The sequence below is a fragment of the Kogia breviceps genome, chromosome 11 (assembly GCF_026419965.1).
Source record: "Kogia breviceps isolate mKogBre1 chromosome 11, mKogBre1 haplotype 1, whole genome shotgun sequence".
Lineage (NCBI taxonomy): Eukaryota > Metazoa > Chordata > Mammalia > Artiodactyla > Physeteridae > Kogia > Kogia breviceps.
Genome location: NC_081320.1, coordinates 84,446,684 through 84,460,893, shown reverse-complemented (window position 1 = coordinate 84,460,893; position 14,210 = coordinate 84,446,684). Strand labels below are relative to the sequence as shown.

Here is a 14,210-nt window from a genome sequence, read left to right as displayed (position 1 = left end):
CATCTCAGCCTGCTTCTGAAAAAGCAGTGAATGTCAACTGTGGAGCACCTGGTGACAATGCTATCTTGAGCTATCCATCATGAACTTGGTATCATCTGAGCCACAATGTCATAAGGTTGGGTGTGATTAGCAGCACACTAGAAAGCAATGTATATGAGAAAATGTCCAAGCAGGTCCTGAAGGCACAATAAATTATTTGAGAAGCTTGCTCACACTTCCATTATGCCAGTTTCTGCTGCCTTGCTGCCCCTTCCTCAACGCCATGATCTCATATGGAGTTAGTTCCCTACCAGCCAAATCTAGTAGCAACTGCACTCAGATTAGTCCCAAAGGACAGTGGAGATGAAATATACTCCCAGTAGGCAGAACTTCACACAGCATATCTCTATCCAAAAGAAGAGATAGCCTGAAGTAAGAATTTACAATGAGTCATGGGCAGTGTCTGGTGTTTGGGCTGTATGGTTAGGAAACTGGAATGAGACTGAAGGAGAATTTTGAGGAAGAGGTATTTGGAGTGACATCTTGGTCAGAAATAGCACTGAAGTCATTCAGGGAAGAAGAATGTGGAATAACCTAATGGAATGGACCCAATTAATCAAGTGAACAGATTACTCACTCTGAGAACATCATTCAGGTTCCTTCCCAAGCTACCCCAATGCCTGCTCAGTGGGATCAAACAAAGTGGCCAAGGTGGTAGGGATGGAGGCTGTGCATTAACCTGACTACAGAGAAATTTCCCCTACCAAGTCCATTTTCACTTATGCTTCCTTCCTTGGTATACTAAATACTTTAATTTATCTACTTCAGGTAAATTCTCTCTGATTTCCTCTTCCTGTCTTGTCTACTATTTTATATAGGGTACGTTGGTATTATTTAACATAATCATTTAATTTATAGGATGCAAATATTGAGACAAGTCATGATGAAATAGAGGAATAATGGATATCACTCTGAGATTCTAGACTTGGAGCTGAATTCAGTAACTGACAGCCTAGGGCTTTCTCCTCTTGGGAAGGATATAGTGTATTTTTAATTGTAGGAGGAATTGTTGCATTATATTAAGTAGGAATGTTTTTATGCTGGAAATTTGGGGAGGAAGATATATGTGGATGTTTGGCTACCCAGGATCCAATCCTTTCAAGCATACATGAAACATTCTCCAGGATAGATCATATATTGGGCCACAAAGTTATATATATATATATATATATATATATATATATATATAAAACCTCTGGACTGCCAGGGAATTCCTTTGCCCATTTTAAAATCAGATTAGTTATTATTATTATTTGCTATTAAGTTCTATGAGTTTCTCATATATTTTAGATATTAACCCGTTATCAGGTATATGGTTTGTAAATATTTTCTCCCATTCCATAGGTTTGCTTTTCATTTTGTTGATTGTTTACTGCTATACAGATTTTTAGGTTGATGTAGTCCTATTTGTTTATTTTTGCTTTTGCTACCTATACTTTTGGTGTCATATCCAAAAAATTATCTCCAAGACCAATGTCAAGGAGATTTTTTTCGCTACATTTTCTTCTAGGAGTTTTACAGTTTCAAGCCTTATGTTTAAATCTTTAATTCATTTTGAATTAATTTTTGTGTATGATGTAAAATAAGTGTCTAACTTCATTCTTTTGCATGAGTTTTCCCAGAACCATTTGTTGAAGTGGCTTTTCTTTCTTCATTGAATGGTCTTGGCATGCTTGTTGAAAATCATTTGATCATACATGCGAGGGTTCATTTCTGGTCTCTCCATTTTATTCCATTTTTCTATATGTCTTTCTTTATGCCAATACCACACTGTTTTGATTGCTATCACTTTGTAATATAACTTGAAATCAGGCAGTGTGATGTTTTCAGTTTGTTCTTCTTTCTCAAAATTGCTTTGACTATTCAGTCTTTTGTGGTTCAATATGAATTTTAGGGTTGTTTTTTTCTATTTATGAGAAAAACGCCGTTGGAATTTCAGTAGGGATTGCATTAAATCTGAAGATCATTTTGGATACTATGGACATCTTAACAATATTAGATCTTCCAATCCATGAACATGGATGTCTTTCTATTTATTTGTGTTTTCTTTAATTTTTTAAAGCAGCATTTTGCAGCTTTCAGAGTCTAATTCCTAGAACTATTTTTATCTCTTTTCTGACATGTCATATTTCTGTCTTGACTTACCTTCTCTCCTAGAATGTCATTTTTCTGAATGGCAAGGACATTCTTAGTTGTCTCTCCTCACTGTGTCTAACAGAGTCTCTTGCAGGTAGCAGGCTCTCGATAAATGCTTGTTCTGTAAATTAGAACACAAATGAGTCCTAACCTAACACACATCAGATATTAACAGGTTCAAAATCAAATTGACTTTTTGGTTATATGCATGTTGGCATATAGATGTCTGAGCTTCTCCATTATTTTCACCTGAGAATTGCTGAGCATCCTCTCATGAGACTGAAGTGATCCGTCATCCCTGAGCCAGAAAGGAGAAAACTGGGCTAGAGATTTAGAAGCTGATAATTGGGACTGATTATCAAAGAGGAGTCCTGCAGCCAAGCAGAGAGTCCAGGGAGGAGGAAATGGGCCAGGGATTCCTAACTGCAGGGCTGCCAAAAGCTGAGCAGATGAGTGTAAGTCAGCATCATTTGGGGGAGAAGGAGGGGGTGATTTCAGGGTCCAACGTCAATCTGAGGCAGTGAATAGACAAGGCCAGGGAGACTGGGTTTGGCTCAGGCAGGCCAGGGTAACTTCCTCGGAGAGCTGGCATCTGGGCCCAGTGAGGTCCTTGGGCTCTTCCTCCTCCACCGGCTCCACTTTCAGCTCTTAGAGCTCAGCATCTCATATGTCTTTCTGGTTTTTTTCCCCAGTAGCCAGGTTTGCAACTTTCTGGAGCTGTTTTTCTTCCTCTCCTCCAATTTCATTTAAACCTTTCTTTAACCAGGTTGGCCAGCCTCTGGGCAAGCCTGTTCCTTCAAGTTTCCATCAAACCTTGTTTGGTGCAGGTCTCCTTAGCTATGGCTTGGAAAGCCAGATTTGACCTTCTGAGATCATCTACCTGACCAGCTCTCCACTTCCTGAGTTTTCTAAGTCACGTCTATCAACAAATAAAAATGACACCAGGGGGCTTTCAAGTCCTTCAGAGCGTGGGTGGGCTTGGGTCTCCCTGTGGGGGCAAGTATCACACTTGGAGATGGGAGGTAATCAGTGGAGGAGAGCAGGTGCCTCTTGACAGCCTGGAGCAAGGAGAGCGTGAAAGGGCAGAGGAGTCAGGGCCAAGGGCATGATAATGCCTGAGTTATTTTTAGCGGAAACATGGATTTGAGCTTCAAGTAGAAGAGGAGCCTCTTTTCCAGGGTCCATAGGAAGCAGCAGCAAATGAAGGGAGCCTGACCCTTCTGTGGAGAGTGAACACAGGGCAAACAAAAGGCAGTGAAAAGGATGGTGGCTGGAGATCTGCCTTAGTACATTTAAACCTCGACTTGTCAATAATCAGTAGCTCAAACTTCACTCACTCACTCACTGGTGAAATCTGGTTTAGAGGAGGTAAAATCTGTCTGCAGCAGCCTCCTCCACCCCAGGCACTCAGGCCCTGCTCTCACAGCAGCAGGCAGCTTGGTGCCCCTGAGACCCTCCTGCAGCCCGAGGCAGCTCTCAGGGACCTGGCCAAGAGCATGTCCTCCTGACCTGGCTGCTGAGCTGTTTTCTGGGTTGTGGAGATGCCTTCTTCAGCCCTTGGATACCCACCTGCTCCTATACTTGGGTATCGTTTTTAGAGGCTGTTCTTTCCCTGCAGCTTCTGAGAAGTAGGTCAAGGTACCGGCTTTAAGGGAGAAGTGCCAGGGGTTCAAGTCACCAGGCTGGGAGTCAGGAATCCCGAGTTCTGCTTCAGCCTTCACAGCTAATCAGCTTCAGGGGCCCATTCTCCCCTCGGCTCCCCTCAGCCCTTCACTGGGTCGGTGATTTTTTTCCCCCTGAAGCTGTATTCCGCAGGGCCGTCACTTTCTTCCATCCTGGAAAAGGCCCTTTAAAGCTGTTGGCCGCTCAAGGCTGGTACCCAGAGTAAGAGCTGCTGCAGTTGTGTGGCTCTTGGGGAGATTAGAGGCTTTTGAGCAGATTGACAAGGTCAATCCCCTGGGGGCCATGGGAGGCTGGAGCGGCAGGAAGCCAGACTCCTGGACTAAAGGACAGGCCTGGAGGTGTGGAACCGGGGATGCAAATGAGGGTCCTGGGCTTTATGTGATGACTGTAGATTGCCTCTTTCTTCTAAGCTGCCTTTCTCTGTAGCTCAGGGCGATTCAGCCTCTAGTTCAAAAGGAAACTGTGAATTGTGGTGCTTGCTCATGGCAAAGGGGATCCTTTGAGCTATCGCAACAAAGGACATTGTTCAGAGTGACTGTGGTAACCAGGGCAAGTTTGGTCAAAGAATAATAACCTTTTCTAAGGCATTGTTCCTCCGCCTGACCCAACTAGTCCCAGGAGGCCCCTGGGCTCTGAAGGCAGGTGATGCCACAGGGGGGCCACCGGTGATGGTCTAGGAATGGGGTGGAAATTAGAGCACCTGCTTTGGTGTGTTTAGCCCGAGACTCTCTCCAACCTCTACCCTCCAAACCTAAGTGATGAGGGAGTGAAATACGGATGAGAAAGAGGAGCAAATGCAGGTAAATCAAGGGAAGGGGGCACGGTGCTTTAGACCATCTTAGAAGTCATTGGGAAAAAAAAAACTTGATTTAAAGTGCAGTTGCCTTTTTTTTTTTTTTTTTTTCCTGGCCTTGTGCAGAACTTCCCCGACCAAGGATCAAACCTGTGCCCCCTGCATTGGCAGCGCAGAGTCTTAACCACTGGACCACCAGGGAAATCCAAAGTGCAGTTGTTATGTGACTCTCAGTGTGGACTGTAAGGCATCATGGCATGGTGGAAAGAAAATGTGTCTTGGGCAAGAGTTTCCTGGACTTGAGTTCCTGCTCATTTACTAGAATTCCAATTACTATGGTGGAGGGCCATAGAAGAAGCAGAGTAGAGCTTCATGAAGAAAAAATCTAAACTGCATCCACAGTATGGCCCAAGCTGTAAAAATTATGATTAAATTAGGACAGGGTCTCAGTTTCCCAGCTGTAAAACAGGAACAATAGTATGGACCTTGCAAGGTCGCTCAGAGCATTACATCCGATAACGTGTGTAAAGTGCCTGGCACAGAACCTGTGGCTCAGTGGTCATGAAATAAATGTTATTTCTTCTCCAGTTTCCTCACTGTCACATTCATCCCCTGTTTTGGATTTCCACAGATAAAGTAAGAACCCAGTTAGGGTAGGAATCCCAATTCTGACTCTCCCTCCTTTCCATAGTTCACCCAAATAGTTGATATCTGTTTGGCATCTTTTCATGGGCACACTATTCTGGGTATTGGGGCCCTTGGGTTCTGCTCTTTTGTTTTAAACCGTGAGCTGGAATATTGTGTTCCAGCTTCCTTGTATGTAACACCACTACCCTAGATTTCCACAGCACCATTTCCTGCACATATTTTATCTAAACATCTTGACTACCCCTCAGAGAAGCTGAGGACGGGCCGGATTCCTTCACCACTGAACATATAGACCCAGAGGAGCCTGAGTGCTCTGACCAAAGCACCCATGGCAAAGGGTGCAGGTGGGCCAGAGTGACCCTATCCCTGTGCCCTTAGGGGCCACATACCAATGGGATATAACTGGGAATAGGTTGGGGTGAGGGTGATCACCACTCCAGGCCTGGTTCAGTCATGAGGATCCAAGGAGCACCCTCCCAGAGGATGGTGCTAACTAAAGTTGCCAGATAATACGTAAGTTGAATCTGAATTTCAGGTAAACAACAAAAAATTTTTTTAGTATAACATGTCCCCAGTATTTCATGGGACATACACTAAAAATTATTCCTTGTTTATTCAAAATTCAAATTTAATTGGTCATTCTGTATTTTCATTTGCTAACTCTGGCAGCCCGAGATCTAACAGGAAAGCCTTTGGATCGGGCGCTCAAGGTCTTCCCAACATGACGCCAGACTACCTTTTCAGCCTCCCTTCCTACTTTGCCATAAGCTTGTGGGATGTTAGTTCCCCAACCAGGGACTGAACCTGCGCCCTCGGCAGTGACAGAGTGGAGTCCTAACCACAGGGCCGCCAGGGAGTTCCCTTCCCTTCCTACTTCCGCTCCCTGACCTCGACTCTGTTCCAGCCAGATGAGACTCCAGGCTGTGGCTCACGTACTCTCTCCCCTCTACCATCCTGACCTTTGCAAATTGTAGTCCCGCTGGCTGGAATTATTTACATTATCTCCTCATCTAGAAATCCTGCCCATTCTTCAAAGCCCATCTTGAATGTTTTTTTTTTCCTTCCTGAAGCTCTACTCTGTTTCTTCTATGGGTCTCCACCCTAGTAATTATTACATTTTATTATCATTTTTGCATGTCTCCCTTCTCCTGAGCACCTTCCACAGTATCTAGTAAATAATATGAAGTGATCAGTAAATATTTGATAAAAAGAATGAATTAGGCTCTCAGCCCTCTGAATGTCTAAGTAGAGGTCTGTGCTTCTCATGCACAATTTACCATATTCTTCCTTGTCATGTACTGTTTTTATCAGTATTTATCAGTCTTATACTCCTTGCTAGAGATTTCACTCTGTGGAGACAGACACTGCATTTCCCACTGTGCTGCAGACACCAGTGTTTAATGAATATCTTTTGTGTTGCACAGATTGCGGGGGTAGGGGTATCTCTGGGTATCCAGACCAAACTAGACTCCAAATTCTCCCTTCTGCCCTGGTTCAAGGGCAAAAGTGGCCCTCAGCGAATCTCAGAGTCACCTGACCTGGTCCTAGAACTGGACATAGGAGACAGAGCTGCTTTGTGAGCCATCTGAGGGTCTAGGTTAAACGTGAGTTCCAGGAACCTTCCCAGAGTTTCCCATGGGGCCTCAAGACTTGCACGTGCTGCTAACAGAGGTAAAGAGGTAAAGGAACAGGAACAAAACTTGGAAACATCAAGGGAGTGGGAGGGGGTGGTGAGGCCAGAGAGAAATGGGAAACATGGGTTTGGGGCACAACAGAGAGCACTGTTCCAAGAGTCCAGTGACCTAGAGTCTCTCTCTGGCTCTCTCCCTGCCTTGGGTGAGGAAGGAAAGAAAATGAATACGTGAGTGCCCACTGTGTACTTGCATGTAGGTTTTATATAAATTTCCCAACAGTCCTGCAGGAAGCTGAGGTTCAGAGAGGGAGATGACTGGCCTATGGACACACAGCTCAGTGTATCTAGGAAAAAGGACACAATTTAATTTCTCACAGCCTCAGTTTCCTCTTCATTAAAATGAGAGACATGACAGCAACTTTAAGATTCTCTCCTCTCTAACTTCTACTAGTAGAATATTTTGAGGACAAAACCCCTCAACCTTGGGGTAAATGTGAAATGTAGAGGGGGCTGGGTGAGAAGCCTTAGGGAAGCCCTGAGCTGGGCTAGAATTTGTCTTCAGGCTGTTGGCGTGAGCCTTCTGCCTCTCTGTGTCTGTTTCTCACTTGGTTCCAGAGGGTGAAGTTGGCCCTGGGGCACAGGTACAGAGGATCCTGGTCACAAAGCTAGTGAATTACACTTGTGAATCTGGGAGAGGAAAAGCAAGCTGACTTCCTGCAGCACTTGAGCGGTGGGACGGTGTGCGTTTCCTGCGTAACTGGCCCAGGAAAGACGCGCTTTGGTAGCGAGCACTTGGCAGGAGAGTGGCTGCGAGGGTCATAGCGAAGGGGTTAATCAGGGAATGGGGTTTATTAAGGGGGCCAGGGGAGGGCGGAAGGTTATGCCCCAATTCCTCTTCCTGGCGCCCCCTGGATCAGACAACGCATTCTGGATAAAGGTGGGGGAGGGGCTACATCTGCAGCTTCCAGCACCCCTGCTGACCCTTGGTGCCCGCGGGTTATGGGAGATCTCAGCTGTAGGCCTGAGCATTCCGACAGGAGCCGGGTGGGTCACTTCCCCTGCGAGACGCTGACTCTGGAAAATGCGCCACCCAGCACCTGGGGGCGACAGCCTGGGAAAGGTGCTTCTAGGGATTTGGGTTTCTCGGAGGGTGGGAATTGCCGGGGGGCGAGGCGGGGCGGGGCGGAGCTTGGGCGGGGCGGCCCGGCAGTGGCCGAGCCCGCGGGAAGGGACGGTCATTAGCATAGCCTCCGCCCCTCGCGGCGCAGCCCTGCCCAGAAACCCGAGCCGAGGCCGGCCGCGCTCAGCCGGGGCTGCTGAATGGGCGTGCGGCTCCCGGCCCCTGCCCTCTCGCGTCCGGCCCCCGCTCTCGCTCCTGCTCCTGCTCCCGCCCCGCCCCGCCCGGGCCTCCGCCGGCCGCCGCCATCGGCCACCCCGGCTGTGAATGAAAGGCCGGCGCCACCGGGGGCTGGCTGCAGGCGACGCGGCCTCCCGGGAGGCACTCGCCCCGCCAAGATGTACGGTAAGGAGGGCTCTGCCTCCGGGCTCGCAAACTTGCAGAACGCAGACCATTGTCCCCCTGCGGGGCCCCGGAGAGGCCAGGGGCGCGGACTCGGTGCCCGGCTGGGCTCTTTCTGTCGCTCTGTGTGCGCGTCTGTTCTGGGAGGACAAAGATGCTCAGGACCGAGGACCGTAGGGTCCTCGAGGTCCTTCGGACCTCGCTCATTTGAGGGCGCTGGGGCGGGTGGGCGGTGGTCCGTCGGGGTGCGCGGGGCTCGGGGGATCCGAAGCGGCTGTATTCTGGGGAAAGCGAGTCTCCCTTGGAGCCGAGCAGGCAGGGTGTGTTGTGACAGCATTTGCAGAATTAACAAAAGCAGGTTGTGCTGGGGAGTTTTATGCGGGAAGCCGGTCCGGGATTGCGGGGAGACGCTCGCTGCCTGCCTTGTGCCGGCTCCGAGCATGTGGGAGGCGGCGCCCGCGGTGCAGAGGGCTGGCCAGAGAGCCAGTTCTGAGAGCCTGGTCTCGCCGCCCCTGGATGGACCTGCCCTCTGCTTGCCCCTGCCGCCCGTGGGACCCAAGCTCCCGAACTTCCAGATATGCCCTTCGCAGGGATGAACGGGAGAGACGCTGCTGAGGGTGCCGGGCGGCTCTGGGTGGCCATCTCTGGCTGTCCCCTGACCTCTCTTGCCCCCTTCCACGGCCATCCCCTCAACTGATGTGCAACAGTTAGCCAGACCCTCTTGATACCCTGTTCTGCTTTTAAAATTTCCAGGAATTCCTCTGGTTTTGGAGGCAGTGTGGGTGAAGAAAAGAGCCTTCTGGGTCTCAGATTGCAGCTCTGAGGAATGGAGGACTGGAGACCCAGACCAGTTTAGAAATCAACGGCATTACAGAGCCTCCACATACTCTGAACTGGTGTGTGTGTGTGTGTGTGTGTGTGTGTGTGTGTGTGTGTGTGTGTGTGTGTGTGTGTGAGAGAGAGAGAGAGAGAGAGAGAGAGAGAGAGAGAGACAGGGACAGGCAGACAGAGACAGAGAGAACGGGAGAGAGGATCCTTATGGACCTAAGTCCATCGGAAATCAGGCTCTGGCAGCTATTTAGGGCCAGCAAAAGAGCTGAAGCTATGCTCAGCTCCCACTCCCATGGCCAGGTAGGGGCTCAGGTGGTACCTGAGGGGTGAGTGTCGCAAGAAAAGCACATTCCCGATTTAAGCCATCGCCAAGGCCACTCAGCTGCCTCACTCTGCAAGCAAGCGATATGAGTCACAAAGTTTGAGGCACAGGAAGCTGAGAGCGTAGTACGAAGGCTCAGCAGTCGGTGGGCCTCATTATTTAGAGAGACTCAGCCTTTTAATCATCCTCCTTTCCTGCCCCATTGGTCGCACATGTGCATTTCTGAACCAGGTTGGAACATCAGCAGGTCCCTTCAGCAAGTATCATCTCTTGGATGGGCCAAGGCTGGGGAGTGGGGTGGGAGGGGATTGACTTCAGAGCGTGTGCTGCTGGCCAATGGGGAGTCTGTAGGAAGGTAGCAAGGTGGTTGTGTTTTATAAGCTAGGAGGTTGTGAGGTTCCCAGGAGAGAGCTATATTTTCTTCCTCTCTGTATTTCCCCCATTCTTTTCTGCAGAGTGAGCAGCCTAAAGCTGCAGATCACTTGATAAAAGCATGTGACTGCAGGGGCACCTGCAGTGGGGAAGGAGTTAGGACAAGGCCCATCAGAATGGGTAAGAATTAGGCACCCTAGTTCTGCTGGGTCACCTCGAGGCATTTAGTCCGAGACAGTTTGATAACTGATCCCAGGATACCTGAGCGTTGGGGGTCCCAGTGGGTCCCAGTCTGCCTCTGTTGTGTGAAGCAAATCAAGGAAGAGTTGGATGGTACAGAAAGGTGAACCGGGAGGCTGGCATATCTGCGTGCTATTTTTGGATACACAACAGATTTGCAGTTCTCTTTTATAATATGTTCTTATTCCTCCAGATGCAAACAGAGACAGTACTTACCCCTGAATCATGCATAGAAAGATTGTAATGAAGGAATCCTCTGCATACTTGCCTGCAGCCAAGTCATGCCAGTGCTGGTTGGGAGATGATTACTGAATCTCGCTTAGTGCAAAGCCTTGTCTTAGGAGGTGTGAGAGGTGCCCACTCTCCAAGGGGAGGGCTCGTTGGCCTGGATTTTAGTATTTTCTTGACTTTCATGAAAAGAAAGGGTCCATGTCATACTTATAATCATTCTCTCCTCAGCAGCAATCCAGTGATGAAAAAAGATGTGAATAGGGAGGTTGGGAAGGCATAGAATCATAGACTTCTTCTATCTGGTTCTTATTTTCTGAGTGATTTATCCAAGGTGACACAGTTAGATGGAAAAAGGCAAAATGAAAACAGGGGCTTCCTAGCTCAGTGGCCCTCCCCCTCCCCTGATGCCCTGGGTAAATGCTCACTGGGAAAATGCCACCAGGGATTTTATTAACTGATGGGTAGTGAGGCCCCTGTGTAGAGCCACCAGTCACCTAAGAGCTTTAGGTAAACCTGTCCCTTGACCATCCACCCTGGTTACTGGATCCATTATCATTGTGCATAATCTCACTCCCATTGCTGCCTCAGCTGCGTGGTGATGCTGGACAGATCTTCATCTCCCCTCTCGTCTCCTCCTCACCTTACCTCTGCCCCCGACAACTCAGTCTCCCTGTGTCCTCAGTTTCCCCCATCTTCTTCTTTCCATCTATGGGAGAATAAGGGCTCCTTGTCTTTGCTAGAGGACACGGTGCCATCTGGGATAGAAAGAATCCTAGACATGGGGCCAGCCCATCTCAACCCAGAGTCAGTTCATGTTTGTTTCATCTTAGACAAGTGGCTTTGTCTCTCAGAATGATACCTCTGTATAAAACGGCAAGAGGCCCATCCACCTCCCAGGTCTGTGTGAGCCTCAGAGCTGGACCCTGGATGTGACAGTGCATTATAAGAGGTTCTGCACTCACAGGACAAATTGCTCAAGAGCCTGTGCCCTGCAGGTCCTCCTGGGCCTTTGCCCTTCTCTTTTCCTCTCTGCTGGCTCCTAAAAATGCCTGTTTGCATAACCTCCCACCCCAGCTTAGCACACAAGTCACCTCGACCTGGCTAGCCACTCAAGCCACCGAACTACTTCTCCTTCCCTTCACCAGACCCACCCCAGCTGCTTCTCACCGCTCACTCATCCCTAAAGCCCAGTCTCTTTCTGGAAATGGCTCTCCGAAAGGGCACAGGTGACTCCCCACCCTCTTTTTCTACCTATGAACACAGACTGACAAGGGATCTGGGAAACTATAAAAGCCCTTTGTACTCGGGTAGGAAGATTGTGAGCAAATTCTCTGCAAAAAAAATGGATTCCCATTAGGGTTTTTGTGTGTGTGTTAGAGGTACATAATTTAAAGTTTCCCTCTCCTTCTCCCCTGGGATGGAGCCACGGTGGTCCCACCTAGGAGTGTCCTACTTACGCACCAAGGCGGGGCCGAGCTCTCCAAGAAACACTACCCTCCGGAATCAGGGCAGCAGGCCATTAAGACGATTGGAAAGCATTTCCCTAGAACCACCGTGTGTGTAGCCCAATCTCCCTTAAACAAAAGCTGCACTAACGAATCCCTCCTCACCTCTAGGTTCTGCCTCATGCCCAGCATAGGCTTTGTGATTCAGAAAGCCGACTGTAGGGAAAACAGCAACAGCACACAGATTTCTGTAAATGTGCGTTACAGAGCACGTGTGTGTGACTTGTGGCTGGCGGGGAGAAGTGCAGGGTGGAGCCGACTCCACGTGCAGCACAAAGGCTCACCTTGCCAGACAGCTCCGCGTATCCTGCTCCTCCTCATCGCAGGAGACACGCGCACACACACACACACACACACACGCACGCACGCACGCACACTCCAACCTCATCCCCCAAATCCTCAGGCAGTCCAATGGTGCAGCGTGTGGCTTGTTCAGGTGGGAGCTGTCCCCCCCGCCCCCTCCCTTCTCCTCCTGACTTCTTTATTCCCCGTAGCGGGGCGGGGGGTGGAGTGAGGAGAGCCTGTTTTCTCTCTTGCTGCTCACAGTTCAGTGATTTCAAACGGTTGCAGTTTTCTTATCGCACATAAATAAAAACAAAAAGTTAGTATCACCTTATGGAAAATCTGCAAAAGGGAGGAGGGGAAAAAAAACCATCCACAATTCTACCCACTGGAACCAACCTTTCATATTGTTATATAAATTACCCCTAAGATCTTGTGCTCACCTGCTTTTGCCCTCTCTTGTCTCTTTCCTGCCTGCTCCTGGCGTGTTACCCTGGTTGTGATGGTGGCTCTGCCCCTCAGGTAACCTTGGACCTGGCTTTCTGAGCCTGTTTCCTGGCTCTACAGGATGACAGTGCCCACCTCCTGACTGGGATTAATCAGGATAAGAGAGCTGCCCGCAATTTCTCCTTCCCTTTCTTCAACTTTCTCTCTTCTCTCCATTTCTTATTTTAAAAAAGGGGCAAAAAAAAATTAAGCTTGTGTCTGATAAGCTTAATAACAGTGCTTGTGATACTGTTCCTGGTATAAACAAAAGAAAAATCTACTTTGAAAAGCATCTTTTGGGAATTCCCTGGTGGTCCAGTGGTTTGGACTCTGCGCTTCTACTGCAGGGGGCCCGGCTTTGATCCCTGGTTGGGGAACTAAGATCCCACAAGCCAAAAAAAAAGCATCTTTTTTTTCCCCCCTGGTAGTCATCCAATTCTTCTAGAAAATCTGGAAAACACCGTAAACAAGAAACAAGTATAACTGCCTTTACTGTTTTGATATCTTTCCTTCCATGCATTTGTTTATGTGGTTAGAATTATTCATTTCCCATAATTTGGTATTCTATTTTTTTCTACTTAACATTAAAATATAAGCATTCCCCCACCCCCAAGTTAACACAAAGTCACTGGCTGCCGTTTTTAATGCCATTTTAATGCTATGTAACAGTCCACTGAATGGACATATAATTTCCTTATTGTACATTTAAGTTGTTCATAAAAATTCAGTGTTATAACCCAGGGAAGAGTAGCTGGTGCACAGAGCTTTCTCTGAACCTTGGAGTATCTCCCTAGCCCTCCAAATGGGTTGATCAAGGTATATAAACATTTTAAAGATTTGTTACATATTGTCAAATTGTTTTCAATTTGTATCGATTACACCAGCAGTTATAAGAGTACCTATCTCCTTGCACTCTCAAAAGCATTAAAGGTTGAGATTTTTTCCTAATCTTACTAATTTGATAAGAAACATTATATAATTTTAACTTGTATTCTTTATTACTAGTGATGTTAAACACTTCCTATATTTTCTGATCTTTTGCATTTTAGTGAATTGTCATATGAGTATGATTAGTTTATTCATTGAGGACTTAACCATTGGCCTGTCATTTGCTTTATGCTTTGTATTTTGAAGGGAAATAGACATAAACTATCAAGTATTTGTGGAGTGCCAACTATATGTGATAGTACACAGGGCATCGTGAGGGATAAAAAATGTATAAAAGTTCCTTCCATCAAGAAGTTTCCAGTTTCAGTGCGCAAACGAGTTGTAAAACCTGCAAAAAATTAAACGGTACAGAGACAGGTTCAGTAAAATTACACAGTTTCGCAAGGTGGAATGGAGCTACTCTTCAGATGGTCAGTCAGCAATATTTGGATGTGGAAGAGCCCACTGGGAGGTGGAGCCATTAGGAGGGCTTCGCAGGACAGCGGTCATTTGTGTGACGTTACGAGGGCTGGGGGGTAGGGGGCGGCAAAGCATGCCGGGAG

The 14,210-nt window shown here is 47.8% G+C and overlaps 1 protein-coding gene across 4 annotated transcripts in view; it reads left to right on the top strand.

The window, feature by feature from the left end:
- Nucleotides 1-14,210, top strand: part of EFR3B (EFR3 homolog B) — a 134,701-nt gene that overhangs the window by 41,803 nt on the left and 78,688 nt on the right. For 3 of the 4 annotated variants that reach the window (XM_067007993.1, XM_067007995.1, XM_059079206.2), the window contains exon 1: nucleotides 8,195-8,454. The exons of the other annotated variant lie outside the window; for it this stretch is intronic. In XM_067007993.1, coding sequence (XP_066864094.1) covers nucleotides 8,253-8,454 — 202 coding nt within the window. In that variant the 5' untranslated portion in view covers nucleotides 8,195-8,252. Of the gene's footprint in view, nucleotides 1-8,194; nucleotides 8,455-14,210 lie in introns of those variants that run through there. 4 annotated transcript variants of the gene reach the window in all.